Source organism: Culex pipiens, chromosome 2 (genome assembly GCF_016801865.2).
Source record: "Culex pipiens pallens isolate TS chromosome 2, TS_CPP_V2, whole genome shotgun sequence".
NCBI classification, from domain to species: domain Eukaryota; kingdom Metazoa; phylum Arthropoda; class Insecta; order Diptera; family Culicidae; genus Culex; species Culex pipiens.
Window position 1 is genome coordinate 210,027,325 of NC_068938.1, and position 26,902 is coordinate 210,054,226.

Consider the following 26,902-nt stretch of genomic DNA (forward strand, 5'->3'; position numbering starts at 1 on the left):
ATATTTTCAGACATAGGCTCTTTGGTCCCGAGACCTTCAAAACAGCATTTTAAGTTTTCATACGACCTTTTCAAATGTTAAGCTAGATTTTTGAAACTTCTTACTATTTTTTTTTTTCTCAAATAGCCAAACTAATCACCTTTCTTTTGCGTCTAGAACAACAGCTAAAAACGGATGAAATGGCGCGGAGATATGATTTTTTGAAAAAAGTGTTTTTGCGAAAATCGACGAAAATTGCCATTTTTCGAACCACCCTAACACGGCGTAGGTCACCCTAATGGCCAAACAAAAAAATACGGGTCTAATTATTTTGGACAGGGAACCCCCAGAAAAAAATTGATCCCGATCCGAGCACTTTTGTTTTTTTCCATGCTGTTTTCGTGGGTAATTGCTGTATAAAGATATCAAACATGTGTGGTGCTCAGGAGCAACCATGGGCATTAGATCTACAATTATTAAATGAGTAAAATATTTAAAAAAAATGTTTTTTTAAAGAAAATAAAAACAATGCAATAGTATTTTTGTTAGCATTACCAAAGTTACTTCTTCCATCAGTGTTTACATCACTTCTTTCAGCAACGACGATATTATTTTCATCTCTTTCAATGGTTCTCATCATCCTCATACTTTTCTCTCTTCCCTCCCCAAAATCCAGAAACAATTCCCGGTCGCGATTAAGAGCATCACCAAGAAGAGCCTCGCCAAGTCGCAGTCGCTGCTCGGCAAGGAGATCAAGATCCTGCGGGAGCTGAGCGCTCTGCACCACGAAAATGTCGTCACACTGCTCGCGTGCACCGAAAAGGACCACAACGTGTACCTGGTGATGGAGGTGAGTCTTCTGGCTTTTTGATAGACCTACTTGTACTTGGTGGAGTCCTCGCTGAATGCATCCCCCCGTTGTGAACTGAGGAGGATGAAAGGACTTGCTGGAAGAAGCAGGGCTTTCATCTGGAAGGGATTATTATTTTAAACTGTGCGACAGACAACTTTGGCGGGCAATATTTGAGGGAAGAAAGGGGGGGATGGATTTCCTTGAGTCGCCTGAAAGTCTAGTGTCTCGTGCGTGTGTGTGCATGCTTTTTCTTCTTTGAGGAAAAGATCTAAAAGTCATAAAGGACGGCGTGTTTACCTTGGCTTTGCCACCGGAAGTTAATTTTGTTTGGCACTTTTAGTTCAGGGCTTTGACCGTTTTGAATCTTTCTTTTGAGATGAATAGCTTAAAGTGTCTTTAAAAATGCCTTTTTAAAATTTTTACAAATCTGTTTTTACAATCAGAAAGTTGTGTAGTCTATAAACACATAATTGTCTCATATATTTTGCATGTTATTTTTAAAATACCTGTTATTGTGTTGTTATTGTTTTTCAAAGATGAGCAGTTCTTTAAATAATTTCAAGAGGAATAGTGTGATTTCAAACATATTTTTGTAAAGTTTATGTTCCTAAAAAAATATTTTCATGCTTCTATTAATTATTTTTATATTTTTTTTTAAAAACACAAAGAAAATCATTTTTGATTGAACATTCTGAATCAAGCTTTGAATGTTTTTCTAAAACAAACATGGCCGCCAAATGGCCGATCGGCAATGATTTCTTAGAGTCTTAAACGAAATCGGTTAAGGTTTAAGGGTCGCTATAGATCGCTAAAGTTAGTAAAACAAAATTTTCATTCAAAAACGTCTTTTTTAAATCGCTAATAACTCGTCAGGGTTAACTCTGATCATTTTGCGGTCTTCGACAAAGTCGTAGTCAGAAAATTTTACTCAAGAATCTCACACTTGACAATGGTCCGACACATTAAACGCCTTCTTTTGGCGGAATTTCAAAGTTTTTGCTTTTCCCTCATGCATTTTTGCGGTTTTTCCCATACAAACTTCAACGATAAAAAGCGACCCTCATACAATAATCGATTTGGCTCAAAATTTGTACAGTTACTTTTTTTACCTAAAGAATCGAACCAGGGGGCATCTCTTAAAAAATTTCAAAAATTAAATTTTTTCTTGTCACCCTAATGTGCATACATCGGTAGGTGTAAGACTACATAAAAAAAATATACACGGAAAAAATGCATTTTTCAATCACTTTTTGTCACTAAAAAATGTTTTCTTAAAAACACTTTTTTTATTTTTTGATATTTAGGGGACATGAATTGCATTTTTTTTTCAGAAATTTCCAGAATATGCCAAGAACTACTAACCAAGTTACATTTTTCTGCCATTTTCTTTGAAAATGTAGCTATTTTTTTAGAATTGTCCTCATCACCAGCAAAAAAAGTTTAACATTGATTTCAAATTGTTGAATATTGACATAACTTTTCTGTGTGGATGCATTTTTTAGTGTATAGAAGATACTTGTTTAACCAATAACACTAAAAGGCTTCTTTGGGGCATCACAATATGGCCAAATAAAAAAAATTGGAAATAAATATTTCATGATATCGACCTTTTTTTTGTTTTTTAATCCTTGGATCTATTTGAGATAAAATTATTTATAAATCTATATCAAAATAAGGGATTTGCTTCAGATTATACTCTTACTCAACAATGCTCAAGCCCAACCAGAGCAGCAGCCACACAAGTTGTTGTTTTTTGCCTCAACCAAAATCACAATTTGATACCCCCTTGTCATGATTCAAAACCAGAAGGGTTTTTTTTTTTGCGCCCATCAGTCTCGTGTGCCCGTGTATCATATTCCACTTGCTCACGCACCACCATTTTTTTTGTTTTGTTCAACCCTTTCCGTTTTGTTCTGCCTACAACGGAAAAACGGAATCGACGTAACACCTTATAATGTGGCCCTCTTAAACCTTGCGGTTTCGTCAACGGATCCACAGGCGTGTATCGTTCTTTTTGCGACAAGACTCCGCCTCCCGGGTCTCCTAAGTGTGAAGGTATGGCACGGGGAGAGGGCACCGAATACCTATATTAACACTTGGAATTTTTTGCGTCCGCCGCGGGATTCGAACCGGCGACCTCTGGATTGTGAGTCCAGTGCGCGGTCCGATTGATCCACACAGGCAGCCTACAACGGTTCGCTTGATTTAGTACCCAGCCATCAGTCATAAACAGCCGGAGACTTGAGCGCCTGTGTGAAGTGTTGTGTCTGCAGTGCGTCTACGAGCGGGCTTCCTGCACGCAATACCTTAGCGCACTGTTCAAGCGCTTCAAGGACGTCAACACGGTTTCACGCGAGCCACACCGAGTACCGCAATCAGTTCAATACGGTAGCTCCCTAGAACTAATCGCTTGGACTAATTGCTGGGGGGTTGACTTTTTACAGCTACTCCGACGTTTGACGCGGACTTGAACTTGAATCTTGATCATACACGTGCGTTGTCCAGCATCGCAGATGTCGCGTACTGATACTCAGTATTCAGAGTAAGTCACCTCCGGAATCGCTCACAAAGCTTGATTTGCTTCCGAGTCACGACACTCGACCAAGTCGTCAATGGGCTTGCGGTTTAAAAACTCGTTGATGAGTGAAAGACAAAACAAAGTGTGCGCTGAGCTGATGCCTTTGGGTTCTGGTTCAACCGCGAAATCGCACGAGGACTAACTCAACGCCGCTCTAGTGTATATACTAAATACAGACTGCAGTAGACTCTGTAACACACATATCAATACCAGTTTGGTGTGCCTTGTGTAGGAGGGAAAAACGTGCTTCTGATTCCGCAGCACATGGCACAGCAGCTGATTTGGTTTGAGGTATTATTCTTTGGGTTGAGTTCTATTTAAATTGAATTCTGATATAACAACTGTCCTTTGGATATTCAGTATACAAATCATTCCAGATATGGTTTCTGAATTACGTTTATTCTGTTACATGAACTGCTTTACGTGTAAAATATTACTAATAGACATTGCACAATGGCTGTTCAACTTCTAAATTGCTTTTGTAAAACTAATCCTCATGCATTATCTGGCTGAAACAAGCAAGTAGTTACAAAACTAGCTTTATTTCGTAAGCTCCCTGCATTTCCTTCTATTACATCGTTTCGGACGCAGGAAACCCACAAAGAGGCTTAACCTTATACCTCTGCACTGTAAAATTGCAAAGAAAGAATAGACTCTATGTACTGTACACTCAACACCTAAACAATGAAAAATAACAAAAAGCAACTCTTATATTGAAGGCGCGCAAAAATTCGCGCCCATGTGTGTGAACGTCGGCAAATCAATAGTGTGAGTAATGCCAAACTCTTGCACTATTTACCCACCACCATTTGAGATTCAGTGTTGGTTGGTGGTTGAGTTTCGTCTAAACAAATGTGTTTACACTTTACATACACTGCTTGTTTGCATGCCTGCTGTGGGAAGACGTTTAGCGTGGGTGACCTCTCTTCGCGAAATGATGAAACTGCTTGAGTTCTTCAACATTGAACAACTGAGATGTTTTGATTGTTGATATTTGCTGTCCATGGAACCGGTTGCTGACCCGTTCTTTGAGACAATATCCGACGTTATCGCCGAAGGAAGAGTCTAATTGAGTTTGCAAAGAGCTTGACATGGTAAATTAATTAGTGCATCGTTTTGTTTGAGACGCTGTTTAAAAGTTGGATCTGCTAATTGAGAACAGGTGATTGGCCTTTTTGTGACTTATTCATTGTTATTTTCAGACCTCAAAAATATTGTTAGACTGAATTTTGAGTTCAAATTTGTCATTAAAACTCAAAACTAAAAAAAATACAGTCTGTTTGAAATTTTTATTAATTTCTATGTGGAGTGAACTGCCCCTGATCGCATAAATGTCCCATATGCATTTTCATCACTTTTGAGTCAATGATGCATTTTGGTTCAAAATCGTGTGCTCTTTCAGAAAAGCCTATAACATCCAGTCTTTTGTTCTAGAAGTCAGGAGGAAATCCAGTTTTTTCGCGAAAACTTAACACGTAGCCTTATATGTGGGACAAACTTCAAATGCGTTTTTCTCAGCTTGCTGTTATTTCATATGGGACATTTATGCGAACATGGGCAGTGAACCTATTTCAAAGGTATAAAAATCCATAAATAGCTTAAATAAGACTTTTATTTTTTTTTGTTCTCAAAATTACAATAAAGAGAATTTTTTCAGTTCAAGATGTTCTGTTTAGAATTTTCTTAAACTATTCTCGCTTTTTATGCCAATGTTTATTTCTTTTTTCACGTTTTTGTCTCTGCTTTCTCGATTTTTTCAACCTGAGCATAATAAAACCATAGTATTACTTAAGAAATAGTTATTTTCATGGAAGATAACAATTTTAACGGTTATTTTTGCATTTAAAGCCAAATATAGCACTTTTATGTTATTAAAAAAATATTGTTAGACAACATATCGGAAAAGAAGTGATTTTTTTTTGGGAAATCTGATTTCATACAATTAATTTTAAAAAATACAACAATTTATTTTTCAAATTTCATTTAGGAGCTGATATCTACAGGGTGGCCACTCCGATACTATTTTCGTATTCACCAAATTTTCGGACTTTTCACGATAGATTCAAATAAAATGCCTGTTTTCTTACCGAGAAGATAATTGCAAGCAAATCATTACCAAAAAAAAAAGTGAATTTGAGTCAATATGGACCATCAAACAAACATAATTTAAAAAAAAATCAAATAATTTATACTTTTGGTAAAAATCGAAACCTGACCATTCTTTTTTTAAATACTTCAAAAAGGATGCCTTTATAATTTCGTGTCAGGAAATAAACACATACAATCACCCTTTGAAAAAGAATTACAAAAGCTTTTCAAAATATATCATTTTAAGGCTAATTAGCAAGCAATGTGACAGAATTAAACAGAGCAATAAGTCAAACTGTAGAAATTCAGCTTTATTTTCAGAGCTATTTTTTAAATTACTTTTTTTATGAACTTGGTAAGAAATAAATTAAAAATCATGATTATAAAAAAATATGTTTTGAAAATCTGTCTTATTTTTTTCTATGCAAAATTCATTAAATTATTAAAAGGAAGCTGAAGAATTAAGTTAAGATTTCAAAACAAATTGAACTTAGCTAATTTGAAACTGTACAAAATATAGAAGAAAATAATCAATAACTAAAAAAAAAAATCTAAAAGGTATGCTTGAAATTTCTAACTTTTTCAGACATATTGGTAAAAAATCGTACATTCCCAACTTTTTCAGAATTTGTCATGGATTTTGACAAATTTCCGAATTTTCTCGACTTGGAGTCAGCACCCTGTTTAAAATTAAATCATTTTCCTGCATCATAGCTTTAAACATTATACTATAAATAATTACAAAAGTCATTTCTCTCAGTTGGTCAGTTGGCCTAGAAAACTTATAAAAATGTCTTCAAGTATCAAGCCAGTCAATAAATATTAGTAATAGGGTATTTGTCCCTATTTTGGGCCTAGTACCTATATTGAGCCAACCAAACTTAATTTGACGAAATTGTGCATTCCACCGTCAATTTGCAGGAAACTGCCACGTGGAAACTGCCAATGATACTTACTGTCGTTAGCTTCAGTTTGGTGGGCAAAAATAATTCACTTTTTCCTTTTAAATAGGAAAAAACGGAAAAAACATATCACTCGTCAATTTTTCGTGGAAAATTACTCGTTGCCCATTAGGTCCAAAATTTTCACCACTTTTGCTTACCGCTTGTTGACACTCAGCGTCACGGCTTTCATCACTCGGCACACGAATGATAGCCTGCCCCCAAATCTCAAACCACCAGAAATAGGTTTTTATTGGTGGTTAGCATCATCCCGTTTCAAAAAACAATCATTAAACTGACACCAATCAATTATATTCTTAATCAAAGTTACTCTCTTAATTTCGGAGACGATGGCTGTATATACAGTCTATGGAGTTATCTACGTGCGCATGTATTGCGTGTACGTACACGAAAAAGATTGCGGTTAAATTTTGTACCCGCCAGCAAAACAAATGGGGTGCTAGTGTGTGTGAGCTCGGGCTTAGATAACTCTATTCGACACTTCTACAAACTGTGACAGTGTGTGCGTGCCTTTCACATCTTAAAGTCCTTACTCGCGTTGTACGGGTTAAATAATTGGCTGCGCAACAAATATTTAATTATGTTTAAAGCTCATAAATTAATGAAATAAATTATGCTCATTCAATTTATGCACGTAATTTAACTGTAACTGGTTAAATCAATCATTCTAACGATGATTTGTGGCTTGAAACCGCACAACGATTTAGCCTGTTCGGTGACCGCACTTTTTGGGGCTGAACTGTACGAGCTGGGGCTGAACCGTACGTCAAAAAAGTTCGCCACGTGCTTCGAGATTTCGACCAATCAGAAGGTAGGCCGAAAATATGCACTAAGAAGGTCGTTTGCTAGGAGCAATATCCCCAAAATAGGGACAAAAAGTGTTATAGTTTTTTGTGCTTTTACAGCGATATAAGGCATTTTTATCAAAATGTTGATAATGTACGACTTAAGCATTAAAAAACCAACTTATTCATGTAAAACAAACAAGGCTGCCAATAGCAGCCTTTGAGAATACATCAAATTAAAAGTGCGCTCTGCTTAGTAGGCCCAAAATAGGGACAAATACCCTAGTAATTTTATTTGGCAACGATATCCTGTTTCTTGAACTTTTTATCAGGGCAAGGATAGATTTAGGTTTTGTGTCAAAGAAAATGAGATGTTTTACCTAAAAATGAGTAACATCTTCTTCTGTATTAGTGTATTTTTTCCACATAAATTTAGGTAAAATTACATGAAAAAATAATATTATAGCGCAATTGTATGTATGTATGTATTGGTCCCGAAACACATGTGAGCGCTAGGTGAACAATTCGATCATCTTTTACTCCATAATCTGTACACCCACGTATGTTTTACCTAAAAATGAGTAACATCTTCTTCTGTATTAGTGTTTTTTTTCCACATAAATTTAGGTAAAATTACATGAAAAAATAATATTATAGCGCAATTCCCACTAAATTGGACTTTGCTCTAAATTATTGCTATCGATCGCACTATTACGACTTCACTTGTCAAACGGGCTCGAAAAGTTCTAAATTTCTTAACAAATAATCAAAGCGAGCCGAGGATACTCGCTTGTTTTTCATCTGTCATTCGCAATTTTGAAGTGCGAAAGTTCAGTTTGGTGAAAAATGTGACTGGAAATGCAAATAAACAACAACTGGCTATCTAGTTTTATTTTTAATTCTTGTTGCAAATTGCGAGAGAAAAGTTCGGGCCAAATCCAAGTTACAGTGCAAGGATCAATACACCATCCAATTTTACACCTTCCAAAATGGCACTTTTTGTACTGTGTCACCTATTTAATTTCTATAACCCATTACTTTAACCAAAACCGTAAACAAATAATAGTTTGAGTTATATGGTCTAAAAACATGATCAAATACAAAGTTTGTGTATAATAATCATTCGAAATATGAATGAAACCCACATTTTTAAATAGATTCGTTTTTATACTAATGTTGGATTTAATCTCAATATCAAAATCAATATCAGAAATCAAAAATTTAAATGTATTTAATACTTTTATATTCAAAATCAGGTCATCAAATTAGGCATAGGTGTAATCCAATATTAATTGAATTAGTCTGTCTCAATTATATTCGGTTCCATCGTTTACGCCCGAAAAGTATGTAACCAAACCACCACCTCACTTGCGCTCAATATTGCATGCAAGCTACACGTGTATCCCGGTTTGTTTGATGGGTCGATCGTGAATCACGATGCGTGATTGAGTTTTTCTGATTTTGGTAAGTTAAATTAGTTATTAATTTAGCTTAAATCTATTGAATAAAAACACACATTCACCAAAGTTTATTTCAACTACCACATTTTGCAAATTTATTTCACTACCATATTGTTTGCTTACAATCCTGTTGCCTTCTCCGCGTATAATAGTGGTACACAAAAGTTTGGATTTACCTAAAAGTGCCTACAAATCACTAGCAATTGTGTATGATGTGTCGTTTATGTATGTATGTATTTATGTATGAAAGCGGGATGAAGTTGACTCTTGAATGGAAACAGTATTTATATGTATGCACCACCCGAGGGTATTGTTTTTGCATTAGCACACTGGCAGTCCTTTAAAACTTTGTCACCTGTATGACGGTGTGCAAAGTTGGGTGCTACTTTTGTTCACTGGTCGCTAAACGCGTAACTATACTATGTTTGTATGGTTTGCTGTGTTCAAATATTTACTACATTTGACTAACTTGATTTTTTTTTGTGGGGATTACAAGCTACTGCCTACTTGGTATTTGATCATCTCCCGAAGAGCAGACTTTGCGAAAATTGCGTATACAAATAGTTGTTTGTTCCTCTAAACATTTGTTTGTGTGGGGTTAGCTTCATTTTTGGTTCGAGTTCATTGTTTTTGCTTTTCCATAAGAAGTCCTACAGTACAGTCTAATAAAAAACAGAAGAAAACTTAATGTTTAACGAATCCGGTAATTCTTCTTATCGCTACTCTCTTTCGCTTTCTTATCGCGCACTTGGATTCCTTTTGGGTTCCAACGAGGAATGTCTCACCTGCCCGTTTGCGAGTGTTGGTGAAGTGTTTCGGGAGGGGTTTAACCTACTTACTCTGCGCACAGTCTTCTTCTCGTTCATTCAACGCACATGACGTGTTCAAACAACACTGATTCACACCTTGTTACCTGCGCGACCCTCTTCCTACAAGCTATATTTACAAGAACACACACGCTGGTTTTTGCTCATTATTCAGTGCGCCCCGGTCATTCCTGGAGAATTGCGCCACATCGTACGATTCGTGGTCGTCACTGCGCTGCTATTTGCTCGGCAAATCACGGGCTTCGTCATCGTCGGTTTGTCTCTCGCGTCCTCTTCGTAATCTAATACTTTTTAAGTAATATCACACACGCACTTGAAAGTAAGAATCGAGAACAGAATTGGAATTGGGTTCGGGCCGCGCTAGCCTTACACTTTGTTGAGCGGGACTTCCTCGGCCGGTCGTACCTGGTCGGTGGGCGCGGGTCGCCGCTTGGAGCCGCAGAACTTGTTCTTGAGTCCGGTTCGCCGGCAGATGATCCCGACCAGGAGGATTCCCACGCCGGCTGCGCAGATTCCCAGCAGGAGTTGCTTCATGGTTTCCGAGCTGATGGAGGCTAGGAGGGATTGCTCTCCGGGGGACTCGACCTGCTTGGTGACGGCGGGGTCCGCGTCCACCGAGTGGGTTATGGACGCGGAGGATGGCCCGCTGACGGTGGGGGCTGCCGTAGTTGTGGTGGTCGTTGAAGGAGTTGTTGATCTTCGGGTTGACGCGGTTAGCTTGGGGGCCGCCGTAGTCTTGACTTCTTCCTCGATTTCGTTCTCCGTTTTGACGAGTTTCCTCGTCGGCTTGGTGGTGGTGGTACTGCTTGGCGCCACAGGGACGACTGGAAAGAGGGAAAGTGAAATGTTGGGACGATCCTTCCGGGAATTGTGCGGAATTTCTCACCTTTCGGTTTCGGGGTCTCCGTGGTGCTCGGACGCTGCGTGATGATGCTTTCCTCGTAGGACGTCTCCGAGGCCAGGTAGAAACAGCTGACGTTGTGCGTCGTGATGTCGACCACGTCGATCGACTTGACCACGTCGCACAGCTCGCGGACGGTGTCCTCGGAGAGCGGCGGCATGTGGAGCCGCTGCAGGTTGACCAGCGGTTCAAAGACCTCGGTGCTGAGTTCCTGTAATACGGAATTTAATAGTTATACACTGAGTAGTCCACTATATAAGAATCTTACCTCATCGAACATATTCCCGGCGAGATTCAGGGACTTCAGTCCTTCCAGTCCTCCAAAGGACTCGTGAGTCACCTCCGTGAGATTGCAATTCGCCAACTCCAGCTCCTCCAGCTCGGGCAGCTGCAAAAACGGTCCCTCATCCGGAACCACCAACGGATTCTCACTCAAGACCAACCTCCTCAGGGAGTGCGCCTCAACGAAGCTATCCACGGCCAGATGTTCGAGCAGGTTCCCACTCAAACCGAGCACGTCCAGCCGGGTCAACCCGATAAACACCTCCTTGTCCAGCTCCTCGATCACGTTCCGATCCAGCCACAGATCCCGCACCTCCGTAATGTTCTGGAACGCCTCCACCGGGATTCGCTTAATATTGTTCCAAGAAAGATCCAGCCGGATTACGTTCCTCGGTAGATCCGCCGGCACCTCGGTCAGTGACCGCTGGGAACAGTTCAGAAAGCGCGTCCCATCCTCGCAGGAACAACCCCGTGGACAGGGATAACTCGCCGATGCTGTGGTAAGCAACAAAAAATGCGGAAGCAATTAATATCGGGCACAATGGACTCGCTGTCCAGACAAATTACCGTCGTCCTCGTCGCTGCCCCACTGCGGGACGCCGGCTGTCGTTGACGACGTAGTTCCGGCGGCGATGGTCGTGGAAGTGGGCGTCGTCGTACTACTCGAGGACAATTTGTCACTGTCGGCGGGCTTGTCATCTTCGTACTCGCCGTACGTGTCGTCATAGTCGTAGTGATAATCGTCGTCGTCGTCGTCACCGTCCGCTGCGGCACAGGTTCCGCGTGAAATCGACTGCAAACAGATGCTTCACGGGGGTTCGGGGAAGAAATAATAGAAAATTGATTAATTATTGTCTGACATGAATATTTTGGGGTGCTGCAGCGACTACGTCGCGCGTTGACGGGATGGACGTGAGAGAGCAGTATCGATCCGGAACCTTTGGACCTGTTTGCCGTATGAGTACGCGCTGCTGCTGCTGATAAGCACAATTTGATTGATTCCAGCTGTTTGATCAGTGTGACGCAGAAATTAATCAATAGCGTGTTTCGTGCGAACAAGATATTGCACTTTCAAACTGTTCAAATTCTCAAGTTGTTACTAATGGTAGAGATGGAAACACTTCTGTTTGATACCGATCGTAGTTCAACGCAAAACAAGTCCCGTTTTGTTATCAAAACAAATTGAATGCGCTGACGACGACTTCAACGGCGATATCAATTCCCTCGAATTGAGTAACCTTTGTACGAGTATTACTTCATATGAGGCCATGACTTCGCAATCACTGTCCCAACCGGACGTCACGTGTTGACGCGGAATACCGCACCGTATCAGGATCGATACCTGCTGCGTAGGACTTTTATTTTTGGGGAAGCCCACAAGGACGCAAACCACAATCCAGGTTGAGGTATAAAATCCTATTTATAAACCCCCCAAAACGAACGGAGTCCACCACTAAATCCCAAATTGAATTATTGTGCCGAAAGCTGTTGAACCCAACTTCTAGTTGGCGCTTCAAGTCGTGATTGTTGTAGCTGTTTGTTCATTGATGTTATTGCTGCTGCCGCGAAGCTTGGCGGAGTTCCGAGCAGCGTGTTTTGAATAATTGAATTAAGTAGCTGGGTGAAATTCACTGTATAGAACAGGACTAGGTCAGCGTGTTATCACCTCCGGCGCGGAGGTCGGGTTCTTCTGGGAAAGTTGCGAACAATATTCGTTCAATATAGGTAGGAGTGCGAAATTCACTGACACATACTGATTGAAGAAGTCAAAAGCCACATCGCACATAGCGGTATCAACTCTCAGTTGTGTGTAGATTGTAATTGCCGCCTTTAAAAGTCGGTCTCCCTAGGTGCACCTGGGTCATAAAACAGAGCGTTTCATCAAGAAGTTGTCGATTCACTTTCTTCCAAAGAGATGGGAGGAGGTGGAGTCTGGTAGAAAGAAATGAAAAAAAAAACGAAAACATGCTGACAGCAAAGAGCAAGTCTCACTTTAAGCGTCTTCCGGCTTGGCGAATGGGATTGGATGCAGTGAAATGGAGGAACATTAGGGTGAAATGGGACAGAAAATGATCGATTTGTCAAAAAATATAAATGTCAACAAAGTGAAAACAAGAACGATTGAAAAAATCGTTGTAATTTAACCTCAATTTATGTGTAATGTGTATATGAAATAACAAGTCGAAACATGTAAATTTACATATTTTCAGAGGTAAAATAACACATTTTTCTGACACAATCTGCCAACATTCCATGATGTAATATAATCATTTATTTTTCATAGCAAATTAAACAAGAAGAACATTAAAAATTATTTTTGCTTTAAATCTCACTTTAAAAATACAAAAATTGGTGACATCTTTATTTACAAGCAATAATTGTTCCAAAATGGATTATGATGTAACACAGAGCTGAAAGGAATTCCAAAACTCTGTAATGTACCTCTAAAGTACTTATTGTATCTTGATTATTCACCAATAAAACCGAATTGAAATAGAAAAAAAAATACAAAAAAATCTTCTTCGCAACATTATTTTAATCTGCTTCAAGAATTGAGCTGATAGCAATTTTACATGAATTTTGGAGTTACAATAAGACGATTTTTATATTTAAATTCCATTTTTAGTTCCTGTAAGCTGTTTAATTAATTGTATTTCCTGATGATTATTTTTTGCAATATTTATTTTAATCATCTTTAGATTTTAAAAAAACTTTTAAAACTTACAAGGAATTTATGTTGTATTCTATTCTATCCGTATTTTATCACTTGGTTCGTCCCAGGTGATATATTTAACCAACAATAAATTGCTAAATTGTAAACGTTAAAGATTATTTAAATAGAAACAATTGCACAAATATAAATAGGAAACTAATATTAATTAAACAACAACAACAATCTTAAAGAGGAAATATATTTGCTATGAAGGACTATTTTATTTGTTTAAAGCTCACATTATTTTGTTTAATTCCATAATTTTAATAAAAATATGGTCTTTTTCAATCATTTTTTATTTATTTTTTGTTTGTACACCCATAGATTTTAAGAGCAATGATATTTTATGCTAAGTTTAAGAAAACATTATTTAAACAGCAAATTCCCATTACAGGGGAAAAAATATCCAACAACCTTTACAAAATGATTATTGTAAAACGAAAAAAGCATCAGGATCGTTTTCAGATGTAATGATAGTGCAATGTTTTTTTTTTTCAAAATATATTGTTTTGACCTTTTGATTTTTTGTCACTTTTGAATGTTTTTGCGAATAAAGTGCCTTACTTTTAATTCCAATTTATATTTTTTAATGTTTTTGTTAAATTTGCCAAACAAAAACAAAACCAAACATTTGAGTTATGAATGTTTGAATATATTTTTTTAATGTGACTAGTAATATAAAAACTAACTTAATCCACCTATGTGGTTGATGCCTTCCTCACTTTTTACCAACAATGGGTAATATGAGTAGTTTGGACACATATTTAAGCTATTTTTTTAGGTCCTGAAAAATAAGTACACAGATATAACTTAAGTTGTCATAACTCGAGACAGGGTTGCCAGATTTTCAATTATGTGGACTCATTGGAAAGGTCTCTTGATTACCTAACCAATGATGGGTCGGATGATGGTTCCGGACATCGTTTACATGCATTTAAGTGAGATCCGGCTTCAAAAAAGTACATAAATATCACTTAAGTGGTCATAACTCGAGACAGGGTTACCAGATCTTCGATGTTGTGGACTTGTTGGAAAGGTCTTTTGATTACCTAACCAACGATGGGTCGGATGATGGATCCGGACATCGTTTACATGCATATAATTGAGATCCGGATATATGTGAAAACACATTATTATACATAACTTTTGAACTACTTATCGAAACTTCAAACAATTCAATAGCGATGTATGGGACCCTAAACTAAGTCGAATGCAACTGGTTCGATCAAAATCGGTTCAGCCAGTGCTGAGAAAACTTGGCAAGATTTTTGAACACATACATACATACACACACACACACAGACATTTGTTCAGTTTTCGATTCTGAGTCGATATGTATACATGAAGGTGGGTCTTCGAGCTTTTAATAAAAAGTTCATTTTTAGAGCAGGATTATAGCCTTACCTCAGTGAGTAAGGCAAAACCTTAATTTAAAAAAAAATGCAACCAGCATTTTTACATTTTCAAATGCTCTATAATTTGACTCCCTTTCTTTTAATTTTCTAGTCAAGGAATAACATTATTAATTTAATTCCTAAGATCATTACAAACATTTCTTGAAATTTTGAAATCATTTTGCCTTCATTATTGTTTTGCGGAAAGGAAGCAAAACAATTGTTTTAAAAACATTATTTTTCTATCCTTAGACAACAAATGTTGACAAGTATAAATATAATTTTCAATGTTTTTTTTTTTCTTCAAAAACTAGAAAAGTTTTACCAAAATTTGAATTATTTTTTTTTCATGATTTTTCAGAAATTTCGCATAGCATTGACTTTAGCTAAACTATGATTCTTTGAACAAATGTTTTTGAATTTGATTTTATTTGTCTCTTCACCCTCGATAAAACGTGCCGAGGGATGAAAACTTTAAATGTTTATTAATTTAAATATTTAAAAAAAAAGTTTTTGCACAAGATTTTAGATTTTTTTTAAATTTATTTTAAATTTGAATTATTTTTGTCATTGATCGAATATAGACAAAAATTGTAAAATTCTAGACTTGAAACATATTTTAACCATAATTAAACTCAGTTCATTACAACATTGAGTTCCAAAGCGAAAATCAATATCATTTGAAAATAGAAAGGAAAATCCCAAAAAGAAATATATATTTATTAAACAAAAAAAAAGTATTGAATAATGTTCAGGTAGAAATAAAAATATTTCTATAAAATAAAATTTAAATTTACGGTTGATCAATTAAATACATACATATATACTATTTGTAGAAGAAGGTAAGATCTTATTGATTCTTATATTTTTGAAAAATGTTACATTCAGTAGTTGAAAATGTAATACAGTTATTCAAAACTGAAAAAAACACCTTATTCTATAGATTTCACTTTTTTAAGGTGATGCTACTTCTTGGCAAACAGTTGCTGCACAAATTTATTCATTTTAAAATCATATAAAACAATTAAATCGGTCATTCATTGTGAGTCAACTTTTTTTTTCTATTTTTATTCAAATAGACTTTTATTATTACTTTATTTACACAATATCTAAAATTAGAATTTTTTTCTATCATGCTCGATTTTAACCTCGTTATCCCTCCTCGTTACAATCCCAATCCACCAGGAAAATCACTTTTTACAACTCCAACACCATAGCTTGTCCAAACCGCGCGTCGAGTTGTCGTCGAGTGGAGTTGCGTTCGCTAATCTTGGTCATTTTATTGCACCAACCCGGCCAGCCACCAAAACCACGAAAACCATTCCCCGGCAGTTACTTGTTACTTTCCTTAAAGCAAAACGACGGCCCTCAAGTCTGCGGTGTGTTGGAGTTGGAGTTGGGACAGTAATAATAATAATAATAGTCAGCGCAGAGCTCCCTGGACACTCCATCCACGCGTTCGCGGTGAGGTGAAATTGAATTCGCTCTCTCGGTACTCGGGGTGTATTTTTATATCATTACGGGTTGGTGAGAGTTGCACATGTGCGACGCGCGACATCGCCTCGTCAACCTTTAAGTAGTTTCAGACGTATCAGAAGATTTAATTAGAAGGATTGTTGGACCACGAGTCGGCTCTAATTAATCACAAACGCACTGGGACACTTCGAAGCGTTGTGTGAACTAAGCGGCGTTCGATGAACCTCTGCTCAAGCTATTCAGGTCGCGTGCGTTTCCAGCAGGTCGCTGAACTTCCCTGTTTGTACTTTAAAACCCCGTTCTAGTATGTGGACTTGATTAGTGGTTTCAGTATTCTGGAATCGATAGTTTGATGGGGTGGTAGTTGTAGAGCTGGAGTGTGACTAGTCACAGTAACGGTCAAGGTCAAACGACCGGCTCGATAGTCACACCTCGTCGTAGTCGCGTGTACCAAACGGCAAGTCATTGCGTAACTGCATTCCGTACAACCTCGCTCAGTCATCTATACCAGGTAGTACTCAAACTCACTTCCCACAGAGGTAATCTGTGTAGAATCCAATTACCCGTCAACGCGGTACCGTCTATCACTTCCAGATCACACCGTTCTCCCAGCGGAACCCAGGTCATAGCTCAGCTCACCTCAACGCCAGCACCAACGCTAATCCACCGGCTAATCTGGGCTTCATTGTACTACACGGTCAGCGCTGTTGATCTTCGCAGCCTTCACCCTCTCCCCTTTTAAAAATCACTGCCTCCCTCCCTGGAAAGCTCTTCCTTATCACTGTGTCCCCAGAAAACGACCCGTCTTCTTATCACAATCGGCCACACTCGGTCCTAATCTGTTTCGAATTCCCCCGAAAAAAAAACACACACTCCAAATCACTCTCACTTGTGCTCCTGCTCTTCCAAATGCTTCAGTGGGCTCTGCTCTGGTTCACTTCTTGCTTCGCACTGAGGTACACTCTGGTTCGACTCGACGTTGGAACCCCCCACAGGACGACAAACGACAACCGACGATTAGGTCGACGAAGGGAGTCGCGCTGCTTCTAGCACGGACTTCGACCACGACGTTTCTGGAGTAGTGTGATTCATTATTAGGCCTCGATTGCGTGAGGACGGTTGGTGATGATTCTTTTTTTTGGTTTTCAAGTAACAACGTTGGCGCGGGAATCTTCATTCGATGGGCGACCTCGGTGATGTTGGACCGGTGCTACCGTTTTGGGCGATTAGTTTGAGTGGTGCAGTACTAATCTTATCGAGACGTTAGAATTATTGGTGGTTCTGGATGTGGCACGCGGCAGCGATTGAGGAGTTCGAATTTTCAAACTTTGTTTTGAGTTTTGTGCCAGATGATTGTTTTTGAAATCTAAAGAAAAAAGAAAAGAAAAATAAATTTAGTGCATTTTTACACAAAGTACCAATAAAGTTTCATACAGTTTAATTTTAGATAAAAAAAATCTGAACATTTATAGTTCAAATGAAGTTTTTTTCTATATGAATACTCAAGCATTTTTTACCTAAATAAATATGCAGAATTGACTTTGATCCTTAGAGCATTATACCTAAAATAATCTTATTTTACATAAAAAAGCAAAAATTAAATTAAATTGTTAAATTTAAAATTTAAATTAATATATATTTATTGTAAGGCTGTTGCAAATATTTTTCAAAGTTTATGACCCCCCTCCCCCCCCCCCCACCCTTTCAAAATCGGCCTAAATAATATCAGGGGCAAAAAAAAATATTTTTTTCGAAAAACTTGAAAATATTAATGAAAATTAAAGTTTAATCAACCGAAAACCAGTTAAAATGCATTTTCCTGCGTTTATAGTCTTATTTAGCAAGTTTGAACTCCTTTGAAAACATTTTTAATTTTTATGAAATACCAATGTGCAGTCCTACGAGAAGTTTTTTTCGCGAAAAAAATCCTTCATCAATATTTTGAAAACTTATGATTGGAAAGCATCTGGACGCGTGTAAAATGCATTTTAAAACTCTTTTTTTTTTCATCCAAAAGTTGAAACCGAGGCTTGTTATTTCAATTTTTTATATTTTTTTCTACACACAAAAAAAGTTGCAACCGACAGGATTCAAACCCAGCACCAACAGTAAGGACTGGTGCCTTAGCCCGCTCGACCATCAGACCGATGAAGAATTGAAAAGATAAACGCATACGTATATGAGCTTGACATTTCGGCCAAGTAGGTTTCCCATACTGATGGGATACATATTTTAGGGTGTAATATAACATAGCATTTAATAAAATAATGCAAAATTTATTTTACACCCAGGCCTTTTACACGAAGTTACATTACTACACAGCTAAAAAAGTAGTAATCCAGCTGCGTGTAAAATAAAAATTGCATTATTTTATGCAATTTTATGTAATTTTACGCCCTGAAATATGTAGTCCATCGGTATGGGAAACCTACTTGACCGAAATGTCAAGCGTATGCGTTTATCCTTACAGCTTTTCATCGGTCTGATGGCCGAGTGGGCTAAGGCGCCAGTCCTAATTGTTGGTGCTGGGTTTGTATCCCGACGGTGGCAACATTTTTTTGTGTTTGCAAAAATTGTACATGCAGTGTGATGGGCATGCTTTTGCATGCGATTTTACCATCGGATTTTTTGATGTGTACTTTATTTGCTGTGCAATCATAAGTTTTCAAAAAATGTAAGATTTGACGTAAACAATAAATCCAAACATGCTCAAAATGCCTCATGAGTCATATGACCCAAAATTCTTTTTTTTTGTTTGTATGCTCCTTAAAATTAATTTCTCATCACTTCCTATTTTTTAAATCGGGGTCCAAGAAAATATTTCTTCAAAAAACTTGAAAATTTTAATGAATTTAGACGCAATCTACACAGTAAAAATTGTGTATATTTGGAAGCTGTAATTTAGGAAGGTTGAATATTACTTTTTATTTTTTACATCACAATTTTGCTATTGTAATGTCACTTTTTCAGTCTAAATTGAGGTAAAATTACTTCATAAAAGTTGCTAAAATTACACATTTTCAGAGGTTATTTTCTGACATAAAACACAGTAAAAAATGGGCAAAATTGAAAAGTGTAATTTTGGAAGGTTGAATATTACCTATTTTATGATGTAATTTTTCTTCAATTTAGACTAGAAAAGTGACATTACAGCAGGAAAGTGGTAAAATAACAAGTAACAGTGGTAAAATGACACAAATTACACGTTTTTTTCTGACAAAAGATGTAATATTTCCATGATTTTTTGACTGTGTACCCCTTCTCAGATGTAATATTACCATTTTTTTACTGTGTAATTCAACAACGAAATAACGAACGACAACAAAAAAAAATGATAAATTTGGGTTATTGGTCTTAATTTTCTCAGTGATTTAGTAAAAAAAATAAACATCTGGTTCGAATTCTGAAACATTAGGTCTCAGAATTCGAACCAGATGTTTATTTTTTTACTAAATCACTGATAAAATGAAGACCAATAACCCAAATTTATCATATTTTTTTGTTGTCGAATTTGAATAGTTGATTGCCTTGAAAATTACAAAATGCAATCTTGGATTTAAAAATTTGAAATCACTTAAGATCAGGTTGGGGCTTGCCAGTCAAAATAAGACAACGAAATAAACATTTTTTTTCGAAATATTTTATTAGTTTTTCGAATATCAAATATATGGGATTGAAAATTGAAAATTACACAAAAATTTTGTTATCGAAAAGATTATTTTAAATTTAGATTAAAGATATATTTATCATAGCTCAGCAAGAACGATGATTAATGTTTCATAATCGAAAAATAAAACCCATAAATGACACAACCTTCGTCACGAACCACGTGGCGCGAACAAACCCATTAACATCATCTGATTAGTCCGGCGCGTACAGTATGGCATTGCCCGGTTATAATTATATCCCAAAATTTAGCTCGGTCTGGTCACGCCATCGCCAATGGGCCAGGAAATGCTCCGTTCGCCAACCTGCTACTGCAGACTGACTTGTTGAAAAAAAAAATCGCAGTCTTCGCCAATGAATCCAGAAGGAATTGACGCCACCACAGTCAAGGCGCTTCAATCGAGCGAATTAAATCTCATCAACGGAGCAACGTCGTCAGAATTGGTACTAACAATACCACCGCTCAATAATAAAAAGCCGGCTTGTCAATCGGACGTTCCTCCCCCGGTCACGGCAGGTTCTCCCTGCCGCCGCCGCCGCCGCCAAGTGATGATGGATTTCGTCCGAGTCCGGTCTCGTGTTTTCCACAAAGACACGGAGGAAATTGGAAAATCGACGAATGCGCGCGTCCACCCAAACTATGTCAAGGTTTGTTTGTCCCGAGGAAAATAACAACAGCAGTTGGAGAAAAGAACCGCCAGCTGAATCGATCACTGCGCGGTTCCGTGATGGATGGACCCGGGTGGAATTGCGTGACGAACCTGCTTGAACGGCGAATCAACCGCTTTGTTTCGCTTTCATCCTTGGCCGTCGAAGGACAAACCTCCCACCGTGCCCCTACGGATTCCCTTTTTGGTCGATGAACCGCCGCAGCATTTAGGACGAAAAACCGGTTTGCAGGTTGTTTCGATTAAACGACGCCCGTCTTCTTCGAATGCATCAGTGGAATTGTTTCGAGAAATGCTCGCGTTTGCCATCTGCTGCTGCGCCAGCATCAATCCGATTGCCACAGATCTTGGTCTCGCCGTTAACCCTCATGTGCGGAGTTGTTGAGCAAAAAATACAACCCGAAAAACAATTAAACAAGACCGACTCGTAACTCAATTTAAAACAGCAACTTTCCACCACCGACGTCCACAAACCTCAGCGCGAGTTCCGGGAAGTGGGCACCACCAGCATGTGACTCTCTGGCTTTGACTCCAACTCTGGCGCGAAAACTTCATCCTACACACATGTGCTCCGCTTATGCAGGTCTGCAAACTGCAGTAGACTCTGCTTTGGTTGGAGGTTAGGCCAGCAAAAAAAATCATAATCTCCCGGTTCTGGATCCCGAAAGTCGCGGTTTTTGCTCGGAATCATTTTCGAGCATATGGTACAACAACGTTGAGTAGGTGTGGTGCTCTCTTGTCGAAATTACCATTGGCTTGACGATTTAAAATCGTGTTCACCGACCTCAAGTTAATCACAAAAAACTTAAAAAATTGTCAAACAGGCCAACAAACCACAACCCCGACAATATTATGGCGGTGGTATCCTATGATTCATATGCACTGTGTCCTGGGTACCAGCAGTTCTCCAATTTCGCAGCATAAGCTCTAGTGGTTGTCGACGACCACGAGACGACGATGGCAAACACTGCTTTGCTGCTGCTGTGTAGTTTTGTGGCGGCTTTTTCTAAATAATTTAATTACCGGCCAAACCAAACCGAACCAGCCAACGCCAGTGCCGTTGTTGTCAAGTAAAGGAGAAGTGGCTGGGAACCATCCAGGCAGGGATGCGCTCAGGGAAGAAGACAACGGTTTTTTGACTTTGCGGTGGTATGCTGGAGGTAGCATTTCAGTTCAACTCTACTGCTTAAATGTCCTCTCGTTGGCTTATGTTGTCTAGAGAGGATGTCGCGTACTCGTTATCAGAGCTGATTTTGGGAAGTTTTAATTATTGCTAGAGGCATAGTCCGGGATGAGTAGATTTTAAACACGGTTGACTGGTTCGTTAAGTTTTAAGTTTTGGCCAGAACTTTAGATAAAAATGGCACAAAAATGCATTTTTCGTTCCCTAAACATATAAAAAATGAAAATAAAAAACTCTTTTTTGGTTTGGCATTATGCGGGTTTGCGTCAGTTTTTTTTTTCAAAGATAAAAAAACGGATTTTCAGAAATTGTTTTATTAAGTTCTGAATTTTTATTTTTTTATCCGTGCAATTTTTTTTTAAATAATCCTCATAAAAAAATAAAAAATAAAGAAATATGGATTTTGGGATATCATTTAAAAAAATATTTATTGAATTTTATTGACAAATAAATTGCTTCAAACTTTTGGTAAACGATGAATATTTTTATTAGGCTCAAACTTTGCACCCACATTTGGTATGCCCAGGGGAGCCATGTTTTATAATCCTTACAAGTCTCCATACAAAATTAAAAAAGGTGATCATGTTTCAGAGGCAAAAACATTAGCGATGACTTATAGTATTTTTTCTAATTTCAACAATTTTTTTTTCTCAAAATCGGACATGGCTATAACATCAGGAAATGGCGTTACAAAATTGCTAGATTTTTTTGTTCTTGAGAAATCATGTTTTTTTTTTCAATGTGTAACTCTGTGGCAAAAAAATGCATTTTTAGCCCCCTTACTATATAAAAAAATGAAAATAAATAACTTTTTTTTGGTTCGGTATTATTTTACTAAAAAGTTCTACCATTATATGATGCGGGTTTGCGTCAGATTTTTTTTCAATAATGAAAAAAATATGGATTTTGAGAAAGTTTTTGTTTAAAGGTGAATAACAAAATTTACAATTCTGAATGGTCCTCATCCAAAATATAAAAATTCAGATTTTGGGATATTGGGATGTATTTTTTGTGAAAAAAGACAATAAAAAAAATGAGCAAAAATTGGCTTATTGAAAAAAATAAATATCCATATTTTTTTTTCAAAATGTTTAACTTTGTGGCAAAAAATGCGCTTTAGTCCCCTTAATATCTAAAAAAAGTTGAAAATTATTATTTTTTGGTTCGGCATTATTTTTCTAACAAGTTCTACCATTATATGATGCGGGTTTGCGTCTGATTTAAAAATATAAATTCTGAGAAATGGTTTTTTTTAATGTGAATAACAATATTTACAATTCTGAATAGTTCTCATCCAAAATATAAAAAAATATAATATTTTTGGTATGGACTATTGAATAGAATAAAAATCCAGATCTTGGGAAATGATTTTTCTATAAAAAAAAAAATAATTAAAAAATTGACAAAAGGCTATTTAGAAAAAAATAAAAAACATCCGGTTTTCGGAAATTGTTTTTTTTTTGTTCAAATAGAGTATTAAAAAAGTGGCAATGTTTTCCTAATATTTCGAAAGCGGAAAAAACGAATTTTGAGAAATTGATTTCTTTTTGAAAAATAAGATTATAACAAAATAGCAGATTTTCGTGCATCATTTTATTCTGAACAGTCCTCTTAAAAAAATTGAAAGAAAATACGGATTTTGGAAAAAGGTTTTTGTGAAAAAAGTCAGTTAAAAATTTCGGTTTTTACCGTGTACCATTCTTCTGAACAGTCCTCATTAAAAACAAGAATAAATACGGATTTAGGAAAAATTTTGAGTTTCTTTGTAAAGGTCCAATAAACCAAATTTCCAGTTTTTGCTTTTCGGGAGTCAGGGGTATTTAAAAACATTCAAAAAGCAAAAACTTAAAATTTGGTTTATTGGACCTTTTCAAAAAAAAAAACTCCAGAATAGATTTTTTGTGTATGAAAAGTTAATTAAAAACATAATTAGTTAATTATTTATTTTCGTGTAGTCCTCATCGAAAAGTATTGAAGGTATAGCAAATTTTGGGATTTTGGGATATTGATTATTTGTAAAAAAAGGCTAATTAAAAATTGGCATTTTTTTCCATTTAGTTCTCATAAAAAAAAATCGATGGTATAGCAATTTTGGGATTTAGGGATATTTTGTTAAAATATAATAAAATTGGCATTTTCAAACATTTACGTAAACTTTTTGTAAGGCCAGCCGCCAAAATTGTATGGGGATTTTTATAGTTGTCTTTTTAGGTCATAGGGAAGGCCTTAACAAAGTTTGAACTAAATAAAAAAGGTTAAAAATATGTTGGAAATTGCTCATATGGATCATTTATGGGAACATGTGCAGTAAATTAAAAAAAAATCTTATCTTGAATGTTGAGTTTTGAACAAAACCCTTAATATTTACAGTAAATAAAATAAAAGTAATTTTAATTCGAATAAAATTGTTGGATAATTTTTTTTCCACGTCATATCGTATCATAAGATTAAGTTGTTAATGTAATGCAAAGTAGGTCAATCTTATGAGCCGACTTCTTTGCCCAAGTGTCTATATAAAATGGGTGTAACTACTACAATGTAACTTAATGTGTAATTATTGCCCTCAATCGCGTACACTCATTTCCTTGCGCAAATAAAAAAAAATCACAACATTCCCAATCATACTCCACAGAATGCCCCAAGAAATGACCACACTTTACTCTCGATCGTCGAAACTGGTTCCACGGATCAACAACCTCTGCCGTCACCGCGTGCAATGTGCTGCAATCTCGAACCTACTGGACTCGAATGCACTCTTGAGTTCCTCCCAGACTGACTGTAGCCAGTGAAAGAGTCCTCCTCCTCGATCGATCACCGCTGCACTGCGAGCACGTGACATTTTAACGGCTTTTTTCTGAGCTATCTGTCTGTCTACTGCTGAGAGTGACGATCGCCGATGATACTTTGGGACGTTCCCGATTCCAAGGTTCACGCCACAAACTTCGAGCGCGTTCGTTATCTGCGTAAGTCAAGTCCGGCTTCTTTCGTCATATAGATTTATGAGCTGCTCGCGACTTGACGGTGCTCTCGAAAACAAAAAAAAATGCCGAGGAACGTTCTCCGATAAGCGCAGGTCTTTTGAACGAAATGCTCATTACCACCCTTCCGCACCTGTTTCGTTCCCTCTCGCAACCCTCAGTGCTGCTGATCATTCAGTAATTTCTCTTTTCCGCCTCGCCGCCGGTTTTCGATCGATGCTTCTTAACACCTGGAGTACCAAGCGAAGGAACGCGGAGTCAACAGCTTGAAGATCATTTCAAAATTTGAGCTTCTACCGAAGTCCAGTGATGAAGGTAGAACCTAAAAATTTAGCTTGGTATCCCAAGAGTTAATCGCTGATCTACAACAACATTACACCGCCCAGACGCAGAGCTGCTCAGCCGAAGTTACTCGAAGAATCGTGGAGATAGTGAGCAGCAGCAGCAGTGAGAGTCCAAGAGATTGCGTGTAACTCCTTGGTCGGTTCCCGGATCGTCGTAAAAACGCATGGTCTGCGGCTAGTTGAAGAGTTGCATAAACCGGTTCGACCGCACCATTCTTTAAAACCCTTGATGGTGTTGTTATTTGTACTCATGATGGTTAGTCATCCATTTTTTAAACTTTAAGATCGTTACGCACAACTCCAGGTCAAGCCTGACAAAAAAGGGTTAATTACCGTAATTCGGGAACGACTCGCGAAATCACGCCACTCCACACGAAAGTTTCCGACAACCGACGAACCGCGACGTAACGAATACGCTCTCTCTCTATCGCCACTAGCAGAGCTCCCAACGTGTGATACCGATTCGACCACGTTTAGTTTGCTACTACCGGACCATTTCAACTCCGGACTTCATGCTAGGCCACGCTTCGACTCGGGATTTTGCTCCCTCTCGCGTTCTCTCACGATTCTCTCGTGGCGTGCGCGGCATCAATACACAGAGTGAAGATTCGTCCGAGAACACACCAATACCAACCTCGAGTAATACGAAGCTCAATAAAAAGAGAGAACTAAAAATAAAAGATCACGCGATATGTGGAATTGACTGTCCCTTTACGCTCACACACCAACAAGCGATTGAGAGCAAAAGTGCACTTCTCGTCGTGTTTGTTTACTATTTGCGACGATATTGACTGTGTGTAACTATAGTACTCTCGCGACAATCTTGGCGGGACCTTTTTGTGCAATTATCACTCACCTGGTCGCAGGGGGAGGGACCGAGGGAAGAGATAATAGCGCACCTTTGCTACTAAGAGTGACTGACTGCATCTAAAATGGGGATGAATGATTGAGTGATTTTACTCTCGATAAATTTTCCAGTGTAGCGTGGAATGACGTAGGGTAATGAATGATGGATTAGTTTTGTTGGACTCTGGCAGCTGAAGGAATTTGTAAAAAATCTGGTTGATGTTTTAATGCTAAAATAAGACATCAAACTTCAATAATTTGATATTTGTATCTGAAAAAGTAATAATAATTTAACACTTTTAAGATAATAATATTTGGTCTCATTAAAAAACTAATGCAAAATTATCATGAAATTATTAACAGGGTCATTTTTTGGCAATTCACACAAAATCGGAAAAAGTTCTCCCGACCACTCTTCTATTTTCGTGAAGTTTTTTTACTCCCTAATTCGAGGTCCATTCTCGTGACGGTGTGGCGGTACGACCCTTTTTTTGGCATTTGACTAAGTCATCTTTCGAAATTTGATGTCAAAGGGACTTCTATGTAAAACTCTGGGTGCTGAATAGTGGTTCGCAAAACGGCCTCAATTTGGAACTGTCAAAGTGGAACCAATTTATTTTTGGCCAAAAGTAGAGAGTATTGTTATCGATCTTTTTTTTTTTGCAAGAATAATAAATGAGTGGCTTTTGAGAGCCTGGAGTTGAAGTCACGAAATCTTAAGAAAGTTGAAGGCGAGATTGTATTTTTTTTATAATTATGAATGGAAGTTGTTTATGGAGTCGATGCGGTTGTATCCATCCAGAAGCTGTCTTCGCTGGAATTAGCGATGTTTTTTTCGCTGGGCCAGGAAGAGCTCCTGGAATCACTCAGGGAATTTATCTGGGACATCGCAGAATGAAACTCTCGTACATGAGCAACT

At 37.6% G+C, this 26,902-nt stretch overlaps 2 protein-coding genes across 2 annotated transcripts in view; one reads left to right on the forward strand and one right to left on the reverse strand.

Moving 5' to 3' along the window:
• LOC120432647 (serine/threonine-protein kinase ULK2) overlaps nt 1-26,902 on the forward strand; it is a 62,772-nt gene that overhangs the window by 12,646 nt on the left and 23,224 nt on the right. The window contains exon 2 of the mRNA XM_039597893.2: nt 656-829. Within this exon, the coding sequence (XP_039453827.1) occupies nt 656-829 (174 nt within the window). The remainder of the gene's footprint in view (nt 1-655; nt 830-26,902) is intronic.
• Nucleotides 8,768-25,631, reverse strand: LOC120432649 (uncharacterized). Its single transcript, XM_039597894.2, has 6 exons — nt 25,471-25,631; nt 16,938-17,664; nt 11,283-11,521; nt 10,702-11,210; nt 10,419-10,644; nt 8,768-10,356 (listed from the first exon to the last, which is right to left on the reverse strand). The coding sequence occupies exons 2-6, from the start codon at nt 16,982-16,984 to the stop codon at nt 9,899-9,901; spliced, it is 1,479 nt and encodes a 492-aa protein (XP_039453828.1). The 5' UTR covers nt 16,985-17,664; nt 25,471-25,631; the 3' UTR covers nt 8,768-9,898.

Excerpts from the sequence above, each read along its gene's own strand:
- LOC120432649 (XM_039597894.2), bottom strand. The coding sequence starts at position 16,984 with ATGAAGCCCAGATTAGCCGGTGGATTAGCGTTGGTGCTGGCGTTGAG. Across the intron at positions 11,522-16,937 it reads GCGTTGGTGCTGGCGTTGAG|CATCTGTTTGCAGTCGATTT; the intron begins GTGAGCTGAGCT and ends ACCCCCGTGAAG. Across the intron at positions 10,357-10,418 it reads GGAGACCCCGAAACCGAAAG|TCGTCCCTGTGGCGCCAAGC; the intron begins GTGAGAAATTCC and ends CCCTCTTTCCAG.